The following is a 13137-nucleotide window of genomic DNA, read 5'->3' on the forward strand; positions in this document are numbered from 1 at the left end:
ATCCCCCTGGCAAGCTCCCCGGGCTCTCAGGAGTCCTTCCCTGCATGTCGCTGTCCCTTACCACCCTTCTGACGGGGGCTGTCCGTGTCGTTCTACCCCCACCCCCCACCATCTTTCCCAGGGCCGCTCACTTCTCGTCTCCGCCGCCCCCTCTCTTAACTCCCCTTCTGTCCTCACGTCTGTCTCCCTGCGTCCTCTCCGGCCTCCCTCCATGCATTCACCACACTCCATACTCTGCACAGAGCGATTCTTCAAAACCATGAACTTGGTCATGACCGCCTCCTGCTCAAAAAACTGTCTTGTGACTTTGATTCTGCCTATGAAAACTTCTCAAAGCTTTTAATATGGCCTGTGAGGCCCCCATATCAGTGATTGGGGTTATTTTTCTTTTCTTTCTTTCTTTTTTATTTTATTTATTTTTTTTGTTTTCATAGTTTTTTGTTTTGCTTTCAGCAGGCTAAGCTCATGTTGGTTCTGGGAGAACACGTGTTCTCTGAAGCCCATGTTTGTGTCAGCAGTCATGTTGCACCAAGGGTTAGAACCGTAATTGCCATGGGCTGATGAGAAAAATGTAGGACTGGATGTGTAAGCGATGTGTTTGCTTTTCGTGGAGGTAGAATAACATCGTAATCGCTGTACGAGTCACTGTTGTACGGCGGCTAGAAGAAAGGAACAAGGTGGAAGAAACAAGGCACCACGCCGCCCGTGGTGGAAGAAAGACACCAGGCTCCGCACCCAGGTAGTGAGACCGTCACACTACAAAGCGGTGACGCTAACCAGTAGGTTAGAATTAGTCCTGTTCATTTGGATTTTTTTTTTTGTTTGGCGTTCTACTTTTGCTTGTATTCTTTTTTTTTTGATTTAACTTTATTTTTTATTTCTTAAGATGTACATCCAAATTAGTTAGTATATAGTGAAGCAATGATTTCAGTAGATTCCTTATGCCCCTTACCCGTTTAGTCCATCCCCCCTCCCACCACCCCTCCAGCAACCCTCAGTTCGTTCTCCATGAGTCTCTTCTGTTTTGTCCCCCTCCCTGGTTTTATATTATTTTTGTTTCCCTTCCCTTATGTCCATCTGTTCTGTCTCTTAAAGTCCTCATAGGAGTGAAGTCATATGATTTTTGTCTTTCTCTGACTATTTCACTTAGCATAATACCCTCCAGTTCCACCCACGTAGTTGCAAATGGCAAGATTTCATTCTTTTTGATTGCTGAGTAATACTCCATTGTATATATATGCCACATCTTCTTTATCCATTCATCCACCGATAAGACATTTGGGCTCTTTCCATACTTTGGCTATTCTCAATAGTGCGGCTATAAACATTGGGATGCATATGCCCCTTCGAAACAGCACACCTGTATCCCGTGGATAAATGCCTAGTAGTGCAATTGCTGGGTCGTAGGGTAGTTGTATTTTTAGTTTTTTGAGGACCCTCCATCCTGTTTTCCAGAGTGGCTGCACCAGCTTGCATTCCCACCAGCAATGCAAAAGAGATCCTCTCTCTCCACAGCCTCGCCAACATCTGTTGTTGCCTGAGCTGTTAATGTGAGCCATTCTGACAGGTGTAAGGTGGTATCTCATTGTGGTTTTGATTTGTTTTTCCCTGATGATGAGTGATGTGGAGCAGTTTTTCATGTGTCGGTTGGCCGTCTGGATGTCTTCTTTGGAGAAGTATTACTTTTGCTTGTATTCTTAAGTTTGGCTTTCTAGTTCTGTGATTACGGTTCTCAAGGATAGAAGGGGATACCTAGTTCTGGGTATCACTGTGCTGTAATATACGTGTTCTGTCGTGTTCTCCACATTACCTAGCAGTAACTCAGTTCTGAGACTGTCTACCTGGAGATGATGTCTCATCCCACAGGTTAAGGGCTCGGTCCCCCAAGACTGCCGTCTCCGTGTTCCCCACCCCCCACTTCAGGTACCAGTCACAATTCCGAGTTGTCACCTGTGCTGCTGATTCGCCGGGCTATAGATTGGAGGTTCCAACGGATCCACTCCTTTGTGTGATTAATTTGCTAGAGTGGCTCACAGAACTCAGGAAACCAGTTTCCTTACTGGATTACCGGTTTATTATAAAAGGATATGACTCAGAAAGAGCTGGAAGAGATGGCTAGGATGAGATCTGGGGAAAAGGCCATCGGCTTCCCTCCAAGGGTTCACCAATCCGGAAGCTTCCGGAACAACATCTCCCACCCCCATTTTCGTGGATTTCTATGCCAGCTTCATCACCTAGGCATGAATGATTAAATCACTGACTATGGGTATTGAATTCAATCTCTTGCCCCTCTCCCCTCCCCGAAGGCCATTGGTGGGGGGAGGAATTGAAAGTCCCAACCTTCTAGTTCTGTTATTGGCTCCCCTGGCAACCAGCGCCCCCCCCCCCCAGTCTTTGATTACCTGGGCGCTTTCCAAAAGTCACCTCATTAACATAACAAATGACATCTTTATTGCTGTCATCATTTAGGAAATTCCAAGTGTGTTAGGAGCTCTGTCAGAAAGGAGGATGAGGACCCAGTATATATTATAATAAATAATCACACTATCACACGTATTTAGCACGTATATTATATGCTGCATAGATGTTAATAATGATGGTTAACTTGAAAATGTCTGGATTGGGGGTGATTGGTGATCTTCCTCACCACCCTACTCCCTTATTTAATGTTTGTTTGTTTGTTTGTTTGTTTAAAGAAAGAGTGAATAAGGAGGGGGTGGGGGCGGGGGGAAGAGAATCCCAAGCAGTCTCCCTGCCGTCAGCCCAGAGCTTGACACAAGGCTCGAACTCACAAACCTGTGAGATCACAACTGGAGCTGAAATCAAGAGTCGGACACTTACCCAGTGGAGACAAACACTGGAGGGAAACAAACCCAGGTGCCCCGCTATTAAAAGAACTACTTGATGGGACAGCAGTGACCTCTCAGTGGGTCCCTACTGTCCTCCCTTCAGTCCCCTGGACTTTGGCCCCGCTGGCTGCTTTTCCTTCTTCCAGGGCACTGAGCAGGGTCCTCCCGTGGGTCTCCCCGCTCTCCCTTCAATTTTCACCCACTTGTCTCCGGTGCATGTTTTCATTTTTTGGTCTCCCTATCAGTGTGCTGCCCGACCCTCCTGCTCCCCCAAAAAAGGTCTTTACTGAGCCCTTACCGTCCACCTAAATCTGAACTTTCCTGTCCTCTGGGACGCTTGTGACTCCTTGCTCGGTATCTTTGTGCTGCTAGATCACAGACAGACTGTGCCATTTCGCGCATCCGTGCTTTCTGAGCCCTGAGTGCAGCCTGACACGTAGCAGGTGCACAGATGTTTAAGGAGGAAGGAATTACCTGCAGAGATGCTGTTCCTCCATTGCTTTGAAGATTACCTTGGTTTGACCCTCAGTAAACTTTTCAAGTCACAGGCAGGGGCGGGAGGAGGAGGAGGGAGAAGTGGGGGCGGGGGGAGTGTTACTTAAAGGTGTATGACCCGCGGAGAGTCCTGTCACCTTGTGATCAGGTTACCTTTACTCTCTGCCTTGTTCAGGTAACACTTCCATGTCTCCATATATGGTAGCCCCCACCTGTCCCCTCCTGCTACGGTCCTCTGTGAATTTTGTGAAACTGCTTTCAAGAGTAGCAGTTCCCAAACCTGGCCTCATGGTAGAATCCTCTGGAAATTTTTTTTTTTTTTTTAATTTTAATTTTTTTTAACTTTATTTATTTTGAGAGAGACAGAGTACAAGTGGGGGAGGGTGAGGGAGAGAGGGAGACAGAGAATCCCAAGTCGGCTCCACGCTGCCTGCGCAGAGCCCGATGTGGGGCTCAAACCCACGAGACCGGGAGATCATGACCTGAGCTGAAACCAAGAGTCGGACGCGTCACCGACTGAGCCACCCAGGCGCCCCTGGAATTTTTTTTTAAAAATACCGACAGTTGAGTTCTACACCTTACGGTTCAGGTTAGAGGTGTATTAGGTGATTCTGATGTGCAACCAAGTTTGAGAACTGTGGTCACAGAGCACCGTTCAAGTCGGGGTTTTATTTTGTTTCAAGTTTTAATTCTGTGCCAAAAAAGATGTACTTAAAGAAGGTGCTTGAAAAAAGTATGCTAGAGTGAGAAAAAATGTGACTGCAGATTGCTATAGATCGATAGCCATGACTGGTTCATGGCAATGAGAGTCTTGGGTTTTCTTCTCTTTGACCAGGTCTTGCTCTTGAATTTGAACCGTATCTGCTCTGTGATCGAATCTTTAACATGTTATATTTGTCAGGGTAAGCTAATGGCTGTAACAAACAGCACCCCCCCCCCCCCAATCTCAGGAACATTACACAGGAATGCTTTACGTCTTGCTCATTTTGAAGCCCCACAAGGGAAGGTAAGAGACTTGACTTTATTCTGCGTGCCATTTTGTTTAGAGATGTGTCAACCCTGAGGGCACCCAGGTGGTGGGCATGGGAGGCGGAGCCCAGAGGACCATGAAGAAGGGAATTTTTACCCACCAGACAAGGAAATGGCACATGTCCCTCTCGCTCTGCTGTTCAGCTGCCCTTCTGTTCCACTGGCCACATTCAGTCCCTGTTACTCACGCATTGCTGTCCTTACTACCAGGGAGGTTGACATGTTGTCTGCTTCCTTGTGCTGGAGGACAAAGAAACGCATTTGGGGAACACGTGACATCATTTCTGTCTCATACGTTTTAACTAGAGAACTTGGTTTTTTAAGTTCTGTGTGTGTGTGTGTGTGTGTGTGTGTGTGTGAGATAGAGTCAACAACTAGATATATTTTTTCAAATGCCAAGCATTACTTAAATCTCTTCTTGCAGTTTTTCTCTCTTAGTTTATGTCATTCATTCAGTGCTTGACTGCTGAATGCCCTCTGTGTGCCAGACCCTGGTCTAGACAGGTGCCAGTGACGTGAAGACGTGCGTACTAGCAAGAATCTGCTTGTTGGTAACAGAAAACCCAGCCGAAGTTGTCCCAACTCAGATAACACCGGGCAGGGCAGTTTCGGGTCTGGGGATTCAGCCACGCCTGCCGGGCCTTCTCTGATTTTCTTGGCTTTTGCTTTATTGTCCCAAGATAGGTGTGGATTCCCAGGTACTGTCTGCAGCAGGGGGGAGGTCTCTGCCTGGTGTCTCTTGTGTGTACACAAAGCCCCCCACGAGCCCTTAGCACGCTCGACATGAAGTCTCTCCGGCTGGAGTCCTCGCACCTGCCCGGGATCTACCCTGTCACTTGCAGAGGGAACGCTGTTACTGAGAGTTGCCTAGACCAGTGTAGATTCCCCGTGGGTCTGTGGGACCCAGCCGGACGTGGCTGTTGTCATCTCTGAGTCACTCCCTTTCCTTTATTACGTGTGGTTAATCATTTCCCATTGCAGCAGAATTCCTCTTGCGTAACTTCCCAGATCGTGGCACTCAACAAGGGCAGCTTTTTCAGGACCACGCGGAGCTCATTCGTGTATCTCGCCCACTTAGCAGTTGTGAAGGCGCTGCTTTGATACATTGTTGGTGTTGCTCTTCTGTTGCTTAGACCTTTAGTTGACTTTTCTTATAAGTTCCCTGCCTTTGGCTACTTCTGTTCTCCCCAAAGTACCGGACATGGTGCCTTACACAAAATTGAGTTTCTCCTTTTAAATCCCTGATCTCCATGCCTGCTTGTCCATATCCGGCGGGGCTGAGCTTGTCCGGGACGTGACCACCAGCAACAACTGATCTCCCGAGAGCCCTTGCGCTCCTTCTGGAGCATTACCTCCAGAGCCGTGTTCCTTCCAGGCCACCTCGATGAGCTTAGTCTTCGCCGTCTGTCTCCTGTCTCCGGCGGTTGGCTCTGAGCCATCAAACTGGATCCTGTGGGCTCGCTCTCTCTCTCTCTCTCTCTCTCTCTCTCTCTCTCTCGCCTCTGATCTCAGTGCAGCTGACCCAACCAGAATTCTCTCTCTCTCTCTCTCTCTCTCTCTCTCTCTCTCTCCCGCCTCTGATCTCAGTGCAGCTGACCCAACCAGAATCCTGCCCCCCGTGGGTCTTCCCGAGCTCATCTGGCCCTGGTGCCCAACTCTTTCCCTTTCCTCTCCGTGGGACTCATGTTTGCCGGTCTGTTAAGGTGCAACTTGAACCTTGTTTACTTCTCTTACCGGCCTCCCCTCCCCGTGTGCTGCTGCATTCCCTGGCCCTTAATTGTCACGAAAGCGTGATCGCTGCAGGATGTCGAACCCAGACCTGGCGTTACATCCTGGCTCGGACGCTTAGCCGCTGCCTCCCTCGTAGGACTGTTGCGAAAGCGATGATAAAATGATTCACTGTGGGTCGAGTACCTGTGGGGTACCCTTGTCCCCTTCAATCATATTTATGAATAATTGCATTTTTGTGCATATTTATTTGCCTGCTTTCAGTTCCCCAGAATGACGTTGTTGGTGTGCCTGTTCATGTGACGAGCACTTAATACCAAGTGCCTGTCACCAGCACCAGAGGTGCTGTGGAGATGGCTGGGGACGCTCGAGTGACCAAAGCAGAGATCCTTGCTCATTTCAGGGCCTCCCTGGAAGGATAGGCGCCTTCCAGCCTCTTACCTTAACTTAGTGGGGGTGGTTCCGTTTACCTCCGACGCCACAGAGGCCTTTGCAAGTGCCAGAAACGGTGTGGCCAGAGCTTTCATTGCCCTTCAGCTTGCCTCGTGGGACCGACATTTCGACCTCCTTTTTCCCGCCTTCCAACAGGTGTTCTGTGGACAAACTGGAGGGACGTGGGTCAAACTGAGTTTCGTTTCTTTTTTTGGTTGTTTGTTTGTTTCTCCTTGTAATTAGAAGCCCAAGCTTGTGCATTTTGTTTTGCAGCGGCGAAAGTGGGGCAGGGAAAACCGAAAGCACCAAATTGATCCTCAAGTTTTTATCGGTCATCAGTCAACAGTCTTTGGAACTATCCTTAAAAGAGAAGACATCCTGTGTCGAACAAGCTATCCTCGAAAGCAGGTATGTCGTGATCATGTTCCTTCTTTCAGATAAATAGGATTTACTGTCCTCCCTGTTGGCGAATTTAAGGATGAATTAGAATCAGTGGGTCTGTTTTCTCTTTTTCTTCTCTTTTACAATTCCTCGAGAAGTCCCAGCATGCACATAGCAGTTTCCAATAACCTGACCTGTCTCCCCCCCCCGCCCCCGTCCCCACCCCTGGGCCAGGTTAGAGGTGGTGACTGAGTGATTCGGAGGAGTGTTGTGTAGCCTCCTCTTACAGTGAGCCCTCGACTCGCTTTTGTGGAGGCCTTGTGACGGGCAGAAATTTCAGCCTCTGGCCACTGTGTAACAGAGGACTTAGCACAGCGATGAGGGAGCCTCTGCTCAACATCCAGCCCTGTGGAGGCACCATGTTGGCAAGATGGCATTTTTAAAAAATTTGTTTAATGTTTATTTATTGTTGAGAGACAGAGCATGATCATGGGAGGGGAAATGAGAGGGAGAGACCCAGAATCCAAAACAGTCTCCAGGCTCCGAGCTGTCAGCACAGGGTCCAACGCGGGGCTCGAACTCGCAAACCGCGAGATCGTGACCTGAGCCGAAGTCGGACGCTCAACCGACTGAGCCACCCAGGCGCCCCAAGATGGCATTTTTGTAGCCTCCCACGTGGCAGAAGGTCACGGAGACCTTTGATGGCAGTGAGCCTTTGAAAGAGGGCTGTGTGGGGAGGTATCCTCTGAATTTTTATTTTATTTTTTTATGTTTATTATTGAGAGAGGGAGAGAGAGAGAGCGTGAGTGGGGGAGGGACAGAGTGAGAGGGACACACAGAATCCAAAGCAGGCTCCAGGCTCTGAGCTGTTAGCACAGAGCCCCAGGCGGGGCTCAAACCCACAAACCACAAGATCATGACCTGAGCTGAAGCTGGACGCTTAACCTACTGAGCCACCCAGGCGCCCCTGCATTTTTATTTTATTTTATTTATTTTTTTTTTTTTTAATTTTTTTTTCAACGTTTTTTATTTATTTTTGGGACAGAGAGAGACAGAGCATGAACGGGGGAGGGGCAGAGAGAGAGGGAGACACAGAACCGGAAACAGGCTCCAGGCTCCGAGCCATCAGCCCAGAGCCTGACGCGGGGCTCGAACTCACGGACCGCGAGATCGTGACCTGGCTGAAGTCGGACGCTTAACCGACTGCGCCACCCAGGCGCCCCTGCATTTTTATTTTAAATGTGCACTTGCCAAACATCTGATTTGTGCCTTATAAGATTTTAGAACCAATAAGGACTTTACAGATTCTATTACTTAGAATTTAGTCCCGGGGTCAGCAAACTACAGCCAGATGCCCATAACCTGTGGCCTGTTTTTGTTTTAGCATTCATACACTTTTTTCCGGTGTCGTAAAATATACATAACGTTTATAACTTTAAACATTTTTTTTCAGCGTGCAGCTTAGTGGTGTTAAGTGCATTCATGTTGTGCAACCATCACCACCATCCATCTTCAGAACATTTTCATCTTCCTGCAGCCTGTTTTGTAAATAAAGTTTTGTTGGAACACAGACACGCTCATTTGTTTCTCGATTGCTGATAACTGCTTTCGAGCTGCAGTGGCAGAACTGAGTGCTTGCAGCAGAGACCGCAGGCCCCTAAAAGATCTATTACCTGGTTCTTGACCGAAAGTTTTCCACCTCCAGACTGGTCTGACCCCATTTTACAGGTGGAGAAGACGCAAAGAAGTTACTGATAAATGAGTTGCTCCAGGACAGACAACAGATGGGTGAAATGCCCAGGACTGGGACTTTTTCAGTTGCCGAAATTTAAGTGGGGGTCTTCTCCTGTGCGATCCCTGGCTTATGTACATAAGCCCAAGTTAATTTGTGCGAGATCGGACCGTAGTGACTCCCTGAGCTCCAGTATCCTGCGCCTGCACGAGCTGTAAGATCTCTCGTTCAAAATGATGAGGATCATAAACCCATTTCAGCAGGGGCTTTGGAAAGCTGGCTCTTCTGTAAATAAACCTAGTCACTGTGGGTCCCGTTGCTTTCAGATTTGCCTCGCAGTTGAATATTTAGACAATTGGTGAGGAATGCTCTTGCGGTTTTTAGATCTACCCTAATTAACACTTGCTGCGGTCCTCGCGTCTTCTTTTTAAATTTTTTTTAATGACGTACCATGTCCCGTTAGTTGCGTATATCATAGTGATTAGGTTTTCTGCGCGTGATGAGATGATCCCCGCGGTAAGTGTCCTTACCGTCTGTCACCGTGCGCGGGTATGGCGATATTACCGACATAGAGCCGGTGTGCCGAAATCGACATCTCGTGACTTGTTTATTTGCTAACGAAGCTGTCCTCACTTCTATCACAGCCCCATCATGGAAGCTTTCGGCAACGCGAAGACCGTGTACAACAACAACTCCAGTCGCTTTGGGAAGTTTGTTCAGCTGAACATCTGCCAGAAGGGGAATATTCAGGGCGGGAGAATTGTAGATTGTATCCTGTTTCTTGTTTTGAGTATTTGACTCTGTAAGAGGACGAACTGTTCTTGGTTACCACAAGGGCAGTTAAAGAATGTGACACATTCCGGGTTTTGCTCTAATATTACTCTGTTGGACCTATTAATTATTCTGGGAGAACCGTCTTTCGGAAACTTCGATACTGTCTGTAATCAGGAAAATTGGAATCCTCATCAAGCGTCAGGTTTTTTTGTTTGGAATGAATTCTGTCAAATAGTGTGGCACCTCCGAGGAGGTCATGTGTCCTGTTTGAATTGGATTTAGGTGAAATAGCCTATGCTTTGTTGGCTTGTCTCTTGGCACCGGAAGTCTCTGTGTCAAAGAGCAGGGATTTGTTTTTATTTTATTTTATTTTTTTAATGTTTATTTTTGAGGGAGAGGGAGAGACCGAGTGCAAGTGGGAGAGGGACAGAGAGAGAGGGAGACCCAGAATCTGAAGCAGGCTCCAGGCTCTGAGCTGTCAGCACAGACAGAGCCCGACGCGGGGCTTGAACTGACAAACAGCGAGACCATGACCTGAGCCGAAGTCGGCCACTTGACCGGCTGAGCCACCTAGGTGCCCAAAGAGCAGGGATTTGTCATTATTTGGGTCACAAAGGCTAGAAAATTGAAGGGTAATTGAGCATGTGATCTCCTTGTTTTGTTCCTTGACTTGCCATTGCTTTTCGCATGAAGATTTATTAGAAAAAGTAAGTAAACGTTTAATTCACATTTTCTTCTGTAGTAATGATCTTTGGAAATTACTGGTTTGTGCTCATTAAACAGAGGAAACCTCTCTGAGTTGAAATCTGATTTCTCTCCACAGAACCGAGTAGTAAGGCAAAACCCCGGGGAAAGGAATTATCACATATTCTATGCACTGCTGGCAGGGCTAGAACATGAACAGAGAGGTGAGTGGTGGGAGACCGGTGGGGAAACACCGACTAGCAACTTGTCCTCCCTTGAAAAGCAGTCGGTAAATGCAAAAACTCTCTTTGGGCTTTGTTGGTGTTCCATCGATTGAAACAACGTAGGAGAGCCAGGCCAAAAGATGCTGAGTCCATTTTAGAGCCAAATAATGTAGGGGGGAAATCATCAAAAGGGAAGTCTTAAATGTCTTGTCTGTTTTTGGAATCTTGAGACTTTTCCGACTTGTACAATATTGATGAGAAGCTATATAACGCCTCGTAACGGGTTTACTCTTAAACCACACCCAAATAAAACTCATTTCTAAACATTTGGTTTTTAAGAGAGAACAGCCAAGACAGCGTCCTCATCAGTTATTTTTTAAATAACATTCTCTATCACGCCATCTAATTTAATGAAATTATTTTTGCTTTCTCTAGGTGATGATTCAGAACTCTGTATTTTAATAGGGGGCTGTTAGCATAGAATTATTTATGTATTTTATCTTTCGAAGTTACAAAGTGAAAACTCTCTTGCACTCTGTCTTATCCTGGCCAGTCAAGTACTGATACTCCATTTTTCGTTGTCTTTTTGCAGAAGAATTTTATTTATCTGTGCCAGAAAACTACCACTACTTGAGTCAGTCTGGATGTGTAGAAGACAAGACAATCAGTGACCAGGAATCCTTTAGGGAAGTGATTGTAAGTTACGTTGTTCTTTTGCCTTCTTAAGAGCGACAGTCCCCTAGAAAAATAAGTGACACGTTTCATTTTCTGTTTCAAACAATATTTTGTTAATGAAGTAATTACATTTGCACTGCTGTGCGAGAACAGGTGCTTGCTTCTTGTTCCCACTCATGAGAAAGACTGTTCCAGACTGGAAGAGAATCCTCTTTCTTTAGAAGTTGGATGAATGTCTGTGACATTCAGGACAGATGGGAGGTTGACTTGGAACAGTCTACTAAAAATAAAAAAATCATAGGCTTGACATTGGATCATGCCAAGCTTTCTTTTTTGAGCTTACAAATATATATATAATATATCATATTAAATATGTATATATTATATGTGTGTGTGTATTTTTGTAATAACCATTTCCATGGCTAAAACCAAATCTGTCAACCATTAGACCAAGTAACTGTTAGGATCTTGTTTGTTTCTCTGCAAGAATAGTCACCTTACAACTCTGAGGTGTGGATAAGTGAGCGTCTGGTAGTTTTCCGATATCACAAGGACTTGTTAAACGGTGACAACATTCAGGAAGCCTGGTTGTGGAGCTTTATTAACAGCCCCACCTGACTGAGAGTGGCCGGTCGATGTTGCTAATGTGGTTCTTCCAGCAATGCCAGAGTCACTGCCGTAGTAGCTGGAGACAGTGGACCGAAGGTGAATTCACCATTGTCAGTGCGACTGACGTCGAGCACTTACTGTACAGACTTCCCCAGGCCATCTCTCTCATTGCTCTGAACCCTGAGGGTAGGAATCCCGGCTGTCTGCACTCTGCGACCCGGGGAGGTTGGTGACCAGCCTAACCACACACGGTACCTAATAGAGCTGGTGGGGAAAGTTTAACTCCAAAGACTCTAAACCACAAGGCAGGTCGGTGGTACCTGCTTTTGCCTGTCAGGTTCTTATCTTTACAGCTGTCAACGCTTCTCTCTTCACTGTCCCCATTTACTCTTCTAGATTGGTCATAAAAATGCCTTGTGGAATGAAACCAGGGTATTTTTTTTAAGTGAATGTGTATCATAACATCAGTTTTTCACGTCTTAAGTTGAAAATGAAGTTAAAAACAGGATTGGCTCTAATATCAGGATCATCTTCCCTCTGTGGGTCTTTTATCCGTCATTTATAATGCGGGGGGGGGGGGGGGGGGGGGGGCTTGGACTTCTTTTGCCCAATCTCCTCTCTTGAACCTGTTAACAAAAAAAGCCCCCTGCTGAGGATGCCTTTTTGCTGCGTAGGCTGGACAGCAGGGGATTTGGCTCTGTGAACTGGATTTTCCAAAATGTGTTTTAAGTATTTTAAATTTTCTTTCCTAGTTTCATTTGGCCCCTGGATTTGTCACTACTCAGGCTTCATCCCGTTTCAGTTTATTATTGTCTTTACTGTGTGTTCAAATAAATATAAAAACTCATTCTTATTTTTGGTGAAGAAAGACTTCTCCTGGGATTTTTTTTTCCTGTTTTCTTCTTCTTTCTTGAAGCTGGAGAACCATGCTTTGTGATAGAAGGACGTTGTGGCAGAAGACAGATAATTATCCAAGAATGGCAGGTCTTGTACTGATTAGCTCGCTGGCCACTAGGGTGCACTGGGCATCAGTCCTCCCCTTGTTCTGGAAGTGCCCCTGAGAAGTTACTCCTATGGCTTTCCTCTGCTTTCCTCTGGGGGCTTCATTTTCTGATTGAGAATCGTTTGTTCTTTTTGTTAACTACTGGTAAACTTCTGAGGCTTGCCCTGCCTTCGGTGATTGCTGGCTCCTATTCTTTATTTGAAAGAGTAGGTTTTGGCCTTTAAAATCTGATCTTACGATGGAAAGATCATCTAGAAAGGAAGAAAAATTTGTACGTGAAATTGACAGAGAGGTACACAACAAGCTTACAAGTATTCCATTTATGTATTTACAAGTATTCAATTTTATATATTTACGTTGTGATTACTTTTTAGTGTCAACCTACCAGAAATGTAAATGAAAACTTAGCTGCTAGTAAGTAAAATCAGGAACATGTAATTTTTACTATTATTTAACCTTCTGGAAGTTCTAAGCAATGCAGTCAGAAAAGAAAAACGATGTGCACCTTTTCAGAAAGGAGGA

General features: G+C 46.2%; 1 protein-coding gene across 1 annotated transcript in view; it reads left to right on the plus strand.

Annotated features, from left to right (window-relative positions):
• MYO10 (myosin X) overlaps nt 1–13137 on the plus strand; it is a 226705-nt gene that overhangs the window by 119361 nt on the left and 94207 nt on the right. Inside the window, exons 5-9 of the mRNA XM_042952894.1 lie at nt 6807–6941; nt 9291–9415; nt 10114–10127; nt 10244–10328; nt 10921–11024. Coding sequence (XP_042808828.1) covers nt 6807–6941; nt 9291–9415; nt 10114–10127; nt 10244–10328; nt 10921–11024 — 463 coding nt within the window. The remainder of the gene's footprint in view (nt 1–6806; nt 6942–9290; nt 9416–10113; nt 10128–10243; nt 10329–10920; nt 11025–13137) is intronic.

This window comes from Panthera leo, chromosome A1, assembly GCF_018350215.1.
Source record: "Panthera leo isolate Ple1 chromosome A1, P.leo_Ple1_pat1.1, whole genome shotgun sequence".
Taxonomy (NCBI): Eukaryota; Metazoa; Chordata; class Mammalia; order Carnivora; family Felidae; genus Panthera; species Panthera leo.